The sequence below is a fragment of the Parasteatoda tepidariorum genome, chromosome 3, assembly GCF_043381705.1.
Source record: "Parasteatoda tepidariorum isolate YZ-2023 chromosome 3, CAS_Ptep_4.0, whole genome shotgun sequence".
Taxonomy (NCBI): Eukaryota; Metazoa; Arthropoda; class Arachnida; order Araneae; family Theridiidae; genus Parasteatoda; species Parasteatoda tepidariorum.
Window position 1 is genome coordinate 80,186,461 of NC_092206.1, and position 15,819 is coordinate 80,202,279.

The window sequence follows — 15,819 nt, forward strand, 5'->3', positions numbered from 1 at the left end:
CACTTAGCGCAATGCTTACGAATCAGGGAATCATTTTCACTGTCTAAAGCTGAATTGGACATATTCTTGAAATAGAAATGAACACAACTACCCTTAACTGTGTATCAAAATTTTGTAGAAAAAATGCCCAGAAGGGTTATTTGCTTAACTACAGAATTTGGGAACCCATAAGCTTATTAAATTTTGTTTTCTTTCCCGCGTTATATCAATTCTTCCTATCCATTAAATTATTATAGGGTATTGTAGGCAGAATTATGATTGTAAGAGTACACTGATTAATTTTGTGCATATGTTTACTAAATGTGAGCCTTTAAATATGTATGTATCATCATTATCATTATGCATCATCAATAATGTATCATCATTATCATTTGTTTTAGATGGTTAAACGAAACATGCGTCGAATGTGCAAATGCCATGGAGTGTCAGGGAGCTGTGAGATGAAGACATGCTGGATGAGAGTTCAGGAATTAAAGCCAATTGGGGAACTTCTGAAAAAGGCTTATGATTCAGCAGTTCCAGTCGAATACAACGATAATGCCTTAATAAGAACCGTAAAGAGGCGTAGGCATCACCACGAAAATTCTATTTATTATCAACAGAGGCCTAAGTTGCCGAAGAACCAGCTAATCTACAATGAAATTTCACCAAATTATTGTGTGGGGAACAAAACAGCTGGCGTTGCTGGAGTGTCTGGAAGGCAATGTTCGAGAAGAACGGGAAGTGATGTCTCAGACGCAGAGAGAGCAAGTTGCAAAACACTCTGCAGAGCTTGCGGATATAACATCCAAGTGAAAACTGTAGTGGTGGAGAGTGTCTGCAAATGCAAGTTTGAATGGTGTTGCGATGTTAAATGCAAAACATGCGTTGAGAAAGTCGCTCAGCATCAATGTGTATGATTATTTCCAGTGACAATAGTAGAAACAACCCCCACCGGTTCATGATACATGTCTTCAAATGTTATTGAAATGTGCATAACATTACGACTAATAATATTACATCTAAAGGAACCACTCTCATTGCAAAACGACTTATGAGTGGCGGGAGATGGTCTGAAATTGTGCTAATGGTGCTACGCATAGTAGTTACATAAGATAGTTCTGGTATATACAGAAATAAAAGAATCTTACGGTTATTATCGGGAATGGGCAGATCGTTCTAGAACTGGAACAGATGGAGAAAAAAAAACATTGCTGGCTCTGGGAAGCATGGATTCATATAAGTTTTATTGCTTTGAAATACGAGTGCTGTTCTTTCTTATATGCTTTCTTAGAGCATCAAAACTATTCTGAAAGTATATTAAAGAAGGCTAAACTGATAAAGTGTTATCATGAATAAACAATACCTTATGTGGAAAGTTCCTCTTATAATTAACTCGTTCAAATCCAGTTTCGATTTTAAAGAATGCAGTATGGATGTGTTTGTTCGATGACTTTCTATGTTGCCAAAAGTTTTCCTGCAGACCATTTGAAACTAAGAACACAAAAAGAATATTATATATCTGATTGATTCCATGTTGCGAGATTCATCAGAAATCGATAAAAAAGTTCCTTGCCTTATGTTTTAAAAAATTTATTAATTTTCTATTTTTTGCTGTGGATTTTATATGGAAATTTCTGGAAATTTCCGAAATTGTATATAATACAGAAAATATGTAAATAATTCATATTACAAAATTGATTGTATATAAAAATATTTATTAAAAATATACTAAGCCTAACTTTGCAGAAACTGCATGTTTGAATTTGATAGACAGATCGTAAATAATCAAATATTTTTTTTCTAATCAAACAGTTATGATCAAGGAATTGATTAAATTATTACAGCTTTTTTTATGTTCTAGCTTTTTATAGCATAAATTTTAGATTTTTAGCATGTATTTGTAAACAGTATAGCTTTCGAACGATATAAATCCCTTGAAGATGCATGGGGACATCATTTCGCAGTTTTTTTTTCTTGTATAACAAAACTGTAAAATTTATGTAATTTAAATATTTGATTTTTATGTAATTCTTCGCGATTGTGAATAAGGCCCTTATTTCAAAATTTAGTTCAATCCATTTTTAATCTAAACCAACTGTGAATTTTTTTTCTCTGTTTTTTATAGTTGCAAAATTCAATATCTTTTTAACCTTTCTAACCAGTTGCAGACATGTCTCAAATTTTCAAAATTATTTTAATTTTTTTAATTCATTACTTAACTGGAATTTCAATTAAAAACATTTTTAGTGCTAACTACAGATATAAATACTCGAAAAGAAGTGTTTTTTTTTTAATTTTTATTTACTTATACGTATTTTAAAAAACGCAGCTTTACATCAAAATAAAGCAGAAATAACAAGGTTATAATTGTTACAATTATCTTGCCAAAACTAATTTAGCAAAATATTTTAAATCTAATTTTTTTTTTTTTCGTTATAAAAGGAAAAACTAAATTGAAAGAGGAATCATGACCCCCCACCCCCTTTCTCGCTTTCTTTTCTCTCCCTCAATTTAAAAGAATTTAGTTCAACAACATATTAATGCAGAAACTAAATTTATTTTTCCTACTAGGAAAAAAAAATGTTTCTACAACTTAAGGCGAAAACTGAAATTTCCCAATAGAAATTTTCCTACCACAACATAAGAAACAATTTAATTAAAACTTAAGAGTAAATTTAGAAGAAAACAAACATAAGCTGCGGCTCCTTCTAAGGAATGTCTCTACAATAAAATATTTCAAATTGGATTTAGTTGGTGTCAAATCCAATTGCTTCACACACATAGGGTGTTCCAAAATCGAACTGACAAATTTTGACGGGTAGTAAAAGTCATGGAAACATAGAACCTCCAAACGCGTTGAGAAGGCTAAAATCGTGGGCAATGCATGCATGTTTCGAAGCTGGAAAAGAACTACAAAATGTTTTATTTAGCTAATTACTACAAGAGTTTTTCGAAGTGCCATCAGTTAACGCCATTCTACATTGTATAACGACATAAAAACGATTCCCGGATGATTTCACAGAGGCCAGTTCGATATTTGATGTCTGCGTAAACGACATAAGATTCTCTAGTGTATCCACATAGTTGCTTTAAGCTTGTGACTTCAGGTGACCCCTTAAAAAAAATATTCGTAGAAAAATTTGCATTAAGATCGGGCGAACGTGAAGACAATGAAAAGGATCCCGTGCGTGTCGTCCATCAATCCATCAATTCCCACGTCCATCAATTTTTCGCGATTTTCACTGTCAAAACGTAGTTGTTCTTATGTTCCATGATAAGTTTTCATTCTCGTGATGTCATTTTTTATTATCTAAATTTATCGGTTGAATTTTCGAACTCCCTATCAAACGAATTATTGCAGAAATTTGCATGTCAGATGAATTTATAGGTTTATTAATTTATTATTTATTTTGAGAACTTTAAGTTCATTTTAGTCACTTTGTATACGTAAAATCATTAGGTGATGCATTTGTTGTATACGATATTTTTGTAGAAAATTTTTGTTAGTTCTCTAGATGGAATATTTTTGTTATATACGTATCAGAAGAAAAAGATGCTGGTGAAGAAAATTATATGTATGCATTCCAGAAAATTAATTAAAAACTTTATTGTCATAAATGCCTTGTTGTCATATTTTATTATTACATTACTTTATCTGACTCTTCTTTATACCGTTTTAATGATTATTTTTAAAACATATCTGTTCTTTTTTACAAAAACAAAGATAAATGTTTAAATAATAATGTGTATTTTTTTAATTCATTTTTTCAAGAATTCATATATGATCATTTTTTGATGATTAGAAGGAAATACAGTTGTTTTATAATGTTTTGTATATATTACAAAATACATATATATATTACAAAAACTGAAAACTAAGATCTACAAATAGCAGAGTTTATTTATATAAAAAAAATAATAGCAATAAAAATCAAACAAAGCAGTTTTACCAAAAACATAATAGAAATTATTTTGCCTAAACTATAAAAATCTGCTTTATGTTTTACATATTAATAATTATAAATCTACATATTTCACAAATTGAATAATTATCTGCATGTTTAACAAATTGATGAATGATAAACAATATCCTGGTTTTAATTTTTTTTCTCTTTCTTCGCCCTCATTTTCATTTACATATTTTTTTTCTCTCCAAAGAGTATATTAGGGCTACTAAGAAATTTATTAAATTAAATAATAGAGTAATTTGAATTTATTTTCTTAATTTGTTTAAAAAAATATATAGTTTTATTGTTTCATTTAATCAAATAAAATGTATTTTATTTTCAAATCAAAGTTTATCAATAAAATTCAATTAATCGAATTTCAAGAAATCATTTTAGGCATATTTTTTCATCCATATTATATTTTATTTCAGTTTTGCAGTTCTATGTTATTTATAATTTTTATTTGACAATCATTCCCGAATTCATTAAAAAGGGTAGCAATAAAAATATGATGGAGAATACAAAGGAATGGATTATGTCAATAAAAAAAGGAAGCAATTTGATAAATTAATTTATTACAAAACTCGTAGACTTGTTTTCTTTCCTTTTAAATACCTCATGTATGTGTTAAATTATAATACATTATAATGTTCGAGATAAAAATTAAAATGGTGATTTTTTTCTTCATATTTGATAGTTGTATTTACTGAATACAAATAAAATTCTTTAAACATTATGAGTCCCATAAATTAAAAATCTACTTGTTTTTACAAATTGAATAACTATCTGCATGTTTTACTCATTGATAAATGATAATACTAATAATAATGGCTAATGATAATACTAATAATAATGATAAACTAATTGGTAAGTTATTTTTTAACCTAATCTATCTTTCATCAATTGTTAAAAAATGACTGATAATACTAAAAGAATTTCCGGTTTACATCATTATTTTTTGAAAGAGTTGTTGAAATTGTGTTTGAAAAAATTTTCTGATTCAAAATTTCTCTATCACTTCTTTTCACATTTCGCAACTATCTTTAAGTATTTTTCTCACTCCAAGTTCCCGTAACAAATTGATACCTCTGGAGGTACTGAACTGCAGATTGATCGCTCTTTGGTTCAGGTCAAAATTACGATCCGCTGTGATACGTGAGTGATTGAGTTCGTATTCTTGGCTATAGATGGCGCCACTTAAAAACAAGAAACGCTCCAGCCGCTTTAAATTCGTTTTGTTTCAGCAAACTTGCTTGCATTGACAAATGGAATAAGTAACAACATGTATTTGTTTAATTTTAAACTCTCACAGAAAGGTAAAATAAAATATATTCAATTGAACTTAAAATTTTAAATAAATTTAAAACTAGGAATTAGTTATATCAGAATATCCAATCCAATGTTCTTTATACAGAAACGCTTAATTTTGAAATTCGAAAAAAAAAAAAAATTCTCATCAGTTCATTAAAGGAAATATTAACTACAATAAATTTAGAATAGTTCATAAATGTTAATTGTATTCCATCAGGTAATTTATTTTCTGAAATTTAATTTATGGGGTCTAGCATAGACTAGAAATTTTTTCGACATTTTTTAACGTGGTCTAGTAATAATTCATTAATTATTTAATCGTGGTCTAGTAATAATTATTTTATGAATAATAATGCAAATTCATAAAATAACTGACAGGAAAAGCAGGAATGCATTAATGTACACTAAACTTAAAAAATTAATTTAGAAACATAGCGATTTTCCTTTCATATATTTAATTTTTATTGAAAAAAATCGAATCTTTTATTTTAAAAAACATAAAAGAAAAATTAAAATATATTATTTAAGCATATGGTGCTGCCATCTCTGGATTGTTTTTTGAGACTTGAAGGAAATAAGAGAAATTATTTTCGGCTTTCTCATCTGGTAGTGTCATCTGTCGGGTAAATATTTAACTTAAAGGCTTCTCAAAGAAGTAAATGGAAGTCAATTTTAGCAGAGTAGCAATTCATCATTCACTTTTATTCTTGTTTCCCCAGCTTTCACAAACAAATTCCTTTTTATTGTTAGCTTGTTTTTTTTACCTTGATTTACTCAACAGTGTTTTGAAATTTTATTTTCACCGTTATTCAATCACATACTACAGAAGAAAGCAAAGAAATAATCAGGTCAGAATTTTTCAAAATAATTTCTGTACAGAAATATATAAATGCAAATATGAATTAACTATTATTCTATGTAATTCTTTGAAAATTAAAGCAAAAGTATTAAAATTTACATATATTTCACAATTTATGAGAGTAATTATGTAAAACCAAATTCTGTTAAAATTAATAAATAAAATTTTTTTCGTTAAAAAAACAAAACAATGTTAAGTTATAACGAATGAAATAAAGAGTACATATAGCATCAAAATCTATTCATAACTACTGATAAAATGGTGCCAGAATTTAGCATTTTCAACATATAGGTTAGAATTTTCATCCAAATAAAGTGACATAGAGTCCTTCTCTCAATTGGAAGCTTGAAAATTTTAACAGAACTCTAAGTATTAAAGCAATTAATTATATATAATTTAAACTTTTTATTTTTTTCCATTGTGCTTATATTTTTAGAGTATTCATTCTAATTGTTAAATCAAAATTAGATGTGGTGGCCCACAGTATCTCATATTTTCCTTACATTTTTCTGACAAAATTGTTAAAAAACATTTATGCAATTTGCATTTTCAAATATGTAATTCAATATTATAAATCTTTTAGTTTGGTTTTTATATTTTCAAAAATTGCGTTTGTTTTTATGTATTTTTCACTGACAAAATTTTTGAACATAAAAATTATTTTCTATGATTAAAAAAAAGCAAAACAAAATTATGATATTTCTTCCAATCCTTCAATGGAAAATTTTTTTGGATTTAAAAAAAAAAAAAACGTGTTTACAAACTATCCTTAAAAAAGAAAACTAAAATTATAACATACCTCAATATTAAAGATGACGAGAACTAGAGGACAGAGTTTGAATGTTGGTTCTTACTGGTGTGTAGGTTAACGAAGCAAGTGTAGGCTGAACACTAAGCAGGATAAATCTGTTGGACAAACGTCATTTACAGAGCCGCAGTGACTCGGGAGCGTTCCCCTCCAAATGAGGTGACCCAGGTTTTAATCCCAGCGTTGACTGGTCGATACAAATTCTGTTTTCAGCACTGTGCTGACTTAAAATATTCGGAGTGGAAGACAGATAATAGCTTAGAGTATGTTGCTATAATCTGTCTTCCACTGTGATAGAAAAAAAACCAAAAAAATTCATCTCACTTTTCTCAGACGATAATCAGATACATCTTAAAAATAATAGTACTTCAAGAAAATATTAAAACTTTCATGATCCATATTCTAATTGTAGCATTATTATCTTCTTTAAATGTTTAAAGGATTTCATAAAATCAACATTAAAATGCATCAAACAATTAAATATTTGACATCTCTATCCTTTATTCTTTTTATTTAATAAATGCAGGGAATGAAAATATGACTGGCAGCAGTGTTATAAAAAGATAAATTTTAAGAGAGTAATTTCACAAATTTATTAATTTTAGAGAACTGCATTTTGAAATAGACGGGTGAATTTTCGGAATCACACTAGAAATATTTGAATGTTTAACCAAAAAAAGATTATTTTCAATTTCTTTTAATTATTATCACTATTTGAAGGTTAATTAGACTAAGGTTTCTAAAAAAATGTACAAACAATCATTGTTTGAATTTTTCATAGTTTTTTCTCCCCTACTATTTAACAGTACATTCATCACAATTGACATATGCCATACACATGTCACAATTGACATTTTCATTGGTGGCATGTAAAAAGTGTCCATCATAAAACAATTTCATCTAATTGCTACAAAGCTTACTGCTCAGATTTCATTGTATTTTGTGTTGTAAAATCTCTTTCAAAGCTGTTGCTTTACTACACTGCTAATTTGGCAGTGATAGAGCAATAGCAATAAATTTCTTAAAATCGAAATACATGAAAAAAGTCATTGTAATACTCTCTACAGAAATTGACTGATTTTCTGAGGGATTATCTTTATCCACCAGCAGGAAAAAAACTAATAATTTTAACAAAAATTGCATAAGAAGTATTTTTACTTCCAGTAAAAATTTTTAGGAGTAAAATTTAAATCCAAGACATGAAAAATGCATCTCTAGATGCAAATTGGCGAACTTTGACTGACTGTTACTTCATACAAAACCAGCCTAAGAAGCAAAACAAGCAGTATCACATTATTCCATTTAAAGTCAAATTTTAAATTAGTTCTAAATCGATAGGTACAGTTTAAAAAAAAATTGATAAAGATTTTTGAATTAAATAAGTTATATTTTAATAATACACAATATACATAAGAGCAAAGTTTTATTCATTTTGAGTTACAGAAGGAATTTTATTCTTGTTCCTTTTGTGTCGTTTTCTTTTCTTTGTCTTTTCCGGTGGGGGAGCACTAACCTTGCTTTTCTTTTTGCACGAAAGTGGATTTGGACCTTTGGCTTTTCTTTTAGTCGTCTTCTTACTCTCTACACTGTCAGAGGGTAATTGGGCCTTCAATTTTTGCATCAAAGCAATCTGTTCTTCGGAATATTTTAAACTTGCTTTAGATTTCATATCAGCATCTTCTGCACTTAATACAGATGGCTTTTCCAGATTTACAGCATTGTATTTTACATACAGCAATGGAACACCAGGACTTTGCCGACACTGAAGTAAAATAAAATAAAAAAATGGATTTAGATGTGAATTTAAGATTAAACATGTAGGTTTTATTTTACTGGCTAACAGTAGCAATATAAACATTATGTCGAGGTTGTAGAGGTAGGATATAATACTGAAATTTAAAATAAGAAAAACAAAATTTTGTAGGGGTTTATGGCTGAATCAGCGAATTAATAGACCACAAAATATTGTTTTGTTGGATGACGTTGTTGTGAGAGTTAACTATAAACATATAGTTGTAATAATTTTGACTTTTTAGAATAGTTACTTTCATATGGAATGGGTCATAATTGTAGGATATTAGTTGGAACCTGCAATATATCAAAGCAAATGAAAAAAAAACTCCTATAATAAAAGTGAACAAAATATAGATTTACAACAAAATATGAAATAGAGAAAGAATAATTTACAACAAAAAAGAGAAGTTGATTGAAACCAAACGTAACCTAGAAATATCACATGGCCATGGAGAAATATATAACCAAAAGTGTTTAATTTGCAATATATATACACACACACACTTGCAGAGAAATAGTAGATAAACTGAATTAATAATTTAACATAGTTTTCAGATGCAGACCCAATCTTAAATAAGCTACGGATACATATTCTTAGTCATATTGAAATAATAGTCACATGCATTCAATGAAACATAAATATTTGTGTCAATAAAGTATTTTTAAAGAAGTTAAGGAGAATCAAAAAGATAGAAATGGTGAAAATTCTAAAAGAATGCAATATTTAGAAGAAGAAAAAAAAATTCAAATCTAAAAATGATATGTAATTTTGACAAGACTTTAGTGAAAGGTTTTGTCAAAAGTTTAATATTACATTAATTTGTGCGTCAACTTTACATTAAATATTTCTTCAGGTATAAGCATGCATGCCAGGAAATAAAACCCCGAATTGCATGAGATTTTCTACAACTTTTTAAGTAATAAATAATAGATAATTTATATTAAATTATCAAAGTTACAAAAATAAATACAGAATTACATACTCTTAAGGGAACTCTCTACTATTTTTTTTCTCAAGAAATTTTGTCAAAAATCCAGTGTAGAAGAGAAATCCATTGTTAAGCAACTAATGAGAATTTTATAAAATTCTTTGATTTTTTCCCTAACGGTTGCAAAGCTAATACAAATTCACCAGAGAGGGAAATTTTTCTAAATATTATTTTCTCTTCTGTTATATATGAAATCATTTACATCACCGAAATGGCACATTAAATTTAGATAATCCATTAAATTTAAAATATCCATGTAATTGCTATTTTTTACTCAAAATTTACTTTAAAATTTGAAGATATTAAGTTGGCAAAGTTGACAATAACATTTTCAAAGAAATATGCTTACTGATAATGAAAATGTAAGTACAATGAAACCTTAGTTGAGTGGACACTCTTGGGACTGAAAAAATTGTGTATTTAAGAGAGGTGTCCGTTTACAGGAAGGGTACCCTTATAACGAAGTTTAACACTGTAAATTGCTTTTAGAATATTTTCAATGCTATAGAAATAATTAAATAATCTACAATACTTATCTACAAGAATATTTATTTAAAATTAAATTTTTTTTTCTAGACAAAAAGAATGCATGAAAAAGTTTGATATAAATAGGTAATTCTAGATGTATCTACAGAATGAATATAATTTTCCTATTAACACAGATATTCAAGTTAATCATATGATACTGAATAGAAGCTTTTAGTCCTCAGTTGGTTTCAACTATTAGTTTACACCCCTAACACCTACCCATCACTCAATAGGTAACATGGTCAATACGTCCTCAAAAGTAAACCTCTCACGATTCACAGAAAACAAAAGAGTCAATGCTTATCTGTATGGTACGAGGACCTACGGAGTTGATATATTCTTAATTCAAGTGTCTGAATAAATTTTTCATTTATATGAACACCTTAAAAAGATAATGTTTCTATTTTTTTATTACCTCAATTGTGTCTTCAAATTTATAAGAAAATAAAAGAAATTTTCAGTTGGGATGAAGCATTTAGAGCAATTAAGACGCCATTTCAGCTTGTGGGGTGTCATAGCCTGTGTCGCCCAGATGAAAAGTTGCAGTTGTCCGAAAGAGCAGAATCATTTTCTCTCCTTTCCTTGCAAAGATAAGGAAACATGATAGGAAATTTTTTTTTTTTGATTCCTCAGTAGTGAAATAGCTTAATAATATTTTTAGTTACAGAAAAAGCAATGGGAAAAAGTTGCACATTCTTTTTTCTTGCAATTTAAAGCAGAAAAAGTAAATTTTTTTTTTCAAATTTAGAAAAATAGTGTCTGATTTGAAGATATAGAAAATAACTTTTCGGGTCAAAGATGACTGTCCGCGCTCGGTTACGGAAGTATCTGCTTTGTAGAGAATGCACATAATGGTTTATTCAGAGATGATTCACGGGGACTTAAAAATATGCCCCTATTCAATGCATGTAATACAAAATTCACGAGAGTGACCATAACAGGAGGTTCCACCGTACATCTAAACCAATTTAGCTTGAAAACTAGACTCGACCTTAATAAAGCGTGCTTAGAATGTATATATACTACTCAATATTAAATGACATAGTATGCTCTTACTAATTATCATCTCTAAAAGTACTTTTATTTGAAATTTCAAAAAGCATTTTATTTAATCATTATTATAAAAGCATAATATACTAATCACACAACTTCTTTCTTTATTATACCCATTCTTTCAGAATCGATTTATATAAATTTACTTAAACATAATCAATATCACTTAGTAGGGACATAAACCACAATAACTTACTTTTTCACTAAGCTCTCTTTCTTGGGTAGCAATCATATAATGATCAGGATTCCCATTTTCAATCATCGAATATAAACATTCTGAGGCAGTAACAGGATTTTTTTCATGACCACAAATGCGAGCTTTAAAAGATTTTGTAATCAGCATAGCACCATACACTTCAGATGCTGTAAATCAGAAACAAAGTTATTTTGACCTCTCATACCAGTTTCTAAATTTTCACATATATACCAAGTTATATATAAAAGCTATAAAAATGATAATATCAAAACTTAAGTATCAATTATATATCAATAATTATCTTTATTTACATCTATACACTTATAGCTCACTCTATCTTTAAACATTTAGAATATAGTATTTCTTATTTAATTTGAAAATAGTTTAAGTCTGTCTAATAAATAACATAAATCATTAAAACTACAAGAATTCAAATTTATAAAGTAAGCATTTAAAGATATAGGCTGTTTTTTTAGATTTGTTGACAAGGTTCTATATAACCAACACACACATTAGAGACTAAACCACATTCAAATAAAAGTTCCTTTAAGCTATAAATTACTTTACTTACTTTTGCTACTAAAAAGCTTATAACATACTTATGTTTTTTGATTATGGGAGACATAGACTCTCTTCTTTTAGAAATCTAGAAATTATAAATATAGGTGAAGTCAAACATTATATGGGGAATATTTCTGCATGTATATCAACACCAAAATGACCGCTATGTTTTGGCAACTTTCTGACACAGGCCCGTGTAAAACTAAAGAGAAAAAAAACATTGCAGAAAGGGACTAACTTGAAGGGCATAACAACTAGCCACTCCCATCTAAACCTTTTTTTATAACAAATTTAAAATCTTATTGGCACCTTGGCTGCTGTAGTGGACTTTTATAGATACATAAATATACCCCATCTGATGATGTTAAGCTGTTAATTATTTAAGAGTTAACAATGCTTTTGAAACCTTCGGCTATGTATAGTTTTGGAGCAATGCACTTGATTTGCATTACGAATTTCTGCCTGACCAGAAGAGGGCGTTGTAATCACTAACAATAATTCCGTAATCACTTATGTGGCAGGCGATGGATTGAACTGGATGGCTCATTGGCGAGCCCCAGATTGTATCACATCGTTTTATAGTTTTTATAATTAAATTTGTTTGTTATTAATTATGGTTTCTTTAATTAATGCACCCATTTATCACTGAATCATTCTGCAACAATTTGTTTAAGATATCAATCCGTTTTCTAGTTAATTTTGAAATATTTTCTACCATTAAAACGGTTATGTTTGCTGCTAAAATCTTGTTTTTTCTTATATTCTACTCAGAGTCTAACGGTCACTAAACTCTTTTCTTCGTACTTTTGATGAGATATTGGTAATCTCCAAAAATATAACACATAAAAGTCTATAAAATTAAATAGAAAAAAAAGTCTTACAGTGTTTTCACTACAGAGCGAGAATCTCGCTTATTTTTCTCGCATTAAAAAAATTATTAAAGCGAGAGAATTGTGCACTCTATTAATCAATTTCAAAATGAGCGAATTTTGGAAAAAAAGCGAATTTTCTGTAATGAAAATACTGGTCTTAACACACATGTTAAAAAAATTAAAAAAAAAGCCTTTCCTCGAATCATTGAGTTATGTTTGAAAAATTGCTTATAAACTCACTCATTTTTTGAATGTTGATAGAAAATGTTATTGATGGGCATACTTAGATAAAATGAAAAACTTTCTACAAAACAGAAAGTTTGGGTCACACATTTCTTGTTTTCAGTTTTTCTAGCCTATTTAATAGTGTTTTCACCCTCAGTTCACACAAAAGTAAACATTTCTATATAGATGAGAATGAAAAGAAGATAATTGAAATGGTGAATCAAAAAATATGTTGTTGGTAAATAGGAATTTTAGAGCTAAATTTTTTAGAGATTAGAAATCGGAGAAGGTTCCTTATTTGCAATATGAATTTTCATGAAGGTTTCTTTCTTGAGGTTCAGAATCCTCCATCTGAATTGACAAAATCTGAATGGCTCTTGTGAATAGTTATAAACTATGTTATCATCCAATATTTAAAATTAGGTCACTTTTTTTAAAAAAAAGTAGAAATCTGAGAAATGTTAAATTTGTAAGGTTATTAATTGTGATTTAAACAAAATTGTTTTTTTTTAATAATGAATGACATGTTATGGGCAGACTGTTAATTTTGTTCTTACCCAACATTTCAACTTCTGCTATAACACATGGAGTAGTAAATAGTTTTACATTCGGATCTTCTAAGTATTTCGGAACTTGTTCTTTGATATTCAATTTGCATTGAAGAGCCTCATTGCAGAATGTAGCGTCAATCAGAATTTGATACGGTGATCTAAACTGATAATTATTTTTGTAAAACTTTAAATAACGGCGTACATGCTTTTGCCTAGTGATCTTCATGGTTTTTGCACTGTTTTACACAAAAAATTTGGAACAAAAAAAAATTAACTAAAAGCGACGAATTGCTCCTTAAAGCATGTCAATGCATTTGTTTACAAACACAGGAAACAAAAGATGAGTTGAGATGATAATAGATTAGAATTCAACTTCTTTTTATGAAGAAAATGTATTTAACCAAGTAAATTTTTTCCTTTAGGAGAGCCTATTTCAATAAAAAAAAATTCAACAAATTTGTATATAAGAAAGAGCTTAAAAATGAAATAAAATTTAATCAGCATTATTTGTTTTATATTTTCCTTGTCCGGCAACGCGCCACGTCAGTTTGACATTGCGCATGCGCATAACTCTTTCCTTGTGATTGTCGGTCGTGTTGGCTGAATGTAAAGTTTCTGAACGTCATCAATTTAATGTTCAAGGTTCAGGAAAAATAAAGAAATTTGATGGAGAAAGTGATGAGTATTGCTGTTTAATTGATATTATTGTAAGTATTTTTTGTTATATTCATTCCTTTAGTTTCGTTAATTGATTAGACTTTGTAAAGTTTGTTTGTATCATATATGATGCATTAACAAAACATTTGCTTCATTTGACAATTTAATAAAGATTTAAATATTTTCTTATAAAATTGAAATGGTAATCCATTTGTTTTAATACATACTGATATTAATTCTAATAATATTAGTTTTACTTATCCTAGAGCAAATTCCTGGAGCTCATACAGACGTCATGAAAGTAAATAAACATTACACCAACATACATTTTCTTCGTTTTTATTTATCCATTTTTTAATTAATAAAAGCACCTTGCAAATAGTATATGCCTTCACACTGATTTCTTTATCGTTTTTCTTGACATTTATATCATATTCCATTATTTAGATCCTTTACCCTGATATTCCTATTTATCGCACTAGCTTATATAATCTTGTTTTGTTTTTCTATTAAATTCCGTTTCGCATATTGTTGCTATATTGATTTTGTAAAATACAGTAAAGGAAGATTTTGAAGTTTTGTGGGCATGTCAATGGATATTTAATTCTGTTATATAAGTAGGATTTTATTCTAATTAAAAATTTAATTAGTTAAGTCAGTTTTTTATGCATTAAAAAGTTCTTATTAATTATTATTCTCTGATAATCTGTGATAAATTCTTATTTGAAGTCTAAGAGTTCACCTGTCTAGAGGTTGTTGTATAGAATAGGTATTGAATAGTCATTTAAACAATATAACTATTGATTCAGGCCTTTATGCTTAAAGATTCATTGAGAGATTAGACTTTTTTAGTGTGCTTACGTGTGTAGTAGAGCAGTGAAGTTAACTGAAATGAGTTTCAAATGTTTTAATTTGTGCTCATAAATTTCTGAACGTTAAATTTGAATCAATAATAAACCTTACTTAAGGTTGTGTTTATGAATTTGTTGTACATGTTACTTTCATTTTTTAAAATAATTTTAGCATTTACTGTTTTGTTCTTTTAATACTTACCTCATTAAATTAAGGATTTTTGAGTTTGATGCCTTTAACTTTTTTCTAGTTAATCATACTAAATTATTAGATTTAATGTAACATTTGCAGAGTGCAAATAATAAGCTTCCTAAATCCAAAAGAAATTCAGAAAAATTTTGAGTATCTCTCTCTTCTTGTTATGTGTTTATAGTGCAAAGTAAGAACAGGCTCAATGTTCTAGAAAGTTCCATTAAGTTTTCATATAATTTCTATTCATAAGACCTTTTCAAGTTTTATATTTACTCATGTCACTATGTATGATTTTAATTAAGATTTTCATAGGCAAATTTTATATATTTAATGCAATCACGAATTATGAATTGAACTATGAATCTTTGAAAAAATGAGTTACTCTCTTTTAAGTGTTATATTCTATTTATTCATTTAAATTTTAAATTACCTCTTTATGAAA

At 28.1% G+C, this 15,819-nt stretch overlaps 3 protein-coding genes across 11 annotated transcripts in view; 2 read left to right on the forward strand and 1 right to left on the reverse strand.

Annotated features, from left to right (window-relative positions):
• The window catches only part of LOC107453612 (protein Wnt-8b-like), a 52,660-nt gene extending 49,060 nt beyond the window's left edge, over positions 1–3,600 (forward strand). For 7 of the 8 annotated variants that reach the window (XM_043045372.2, XM_043045369.2, XM_043045373.2 and 4 more), the window contains exon 6: positions 381–3,600. In XM_043045372.2, coding sequence (XP_042901306.1) covers positions 381–899 — 519 coding nt within the window. In that variant the 3' untranslated portion in view covers positions 900–3,600. 8 annotated transcript variants of the gene reach the window in all.
• A 4,713-nt stretch (positions 3,601–8,313) lies between these two features.
• On the reverse strand, positions 8,314–14,258 carry LOC107453611 (rRNA-processing protein UTP23 homolog). The gene is made up of 3 exons (XM_016070488.4): positions 13,683–14,258; positions 11,468–11,634; positions 8,314–8,669 (listed from the first exon to the last, which is right to left on the reverse strand). Exons 1-3 carry the CDS (start codon positions 13,900–13,902, stop codon positions 8,331–8,333), a joined length of 726 nt encoding a protein of 241 aa, XP_015925974.1. The 5' UTR covers positions 13,903–14,258; the 3' UTR covers positions 8,314–8,330.
• The window catches only part of LOC107453601 (Protein transport protein Sec24AB), a 51,017-nt gene continuing 49,419 nt past the window's right edge, over positions 14,222–15,819 (forward strand). Inside the window, exon 1 of one of the 2 annotated variants that reach the window (XM_043045377.2) lies at positions 14,222–14,383. The gene's annotated coding sequence lies outside the window, so the exon portion shown is untranslated. The remainder of the gene's footprint in view (positions 14,384–15,819) is intronic. The other variant, XM_043045378.2, reaches the window with a different exon arrangement.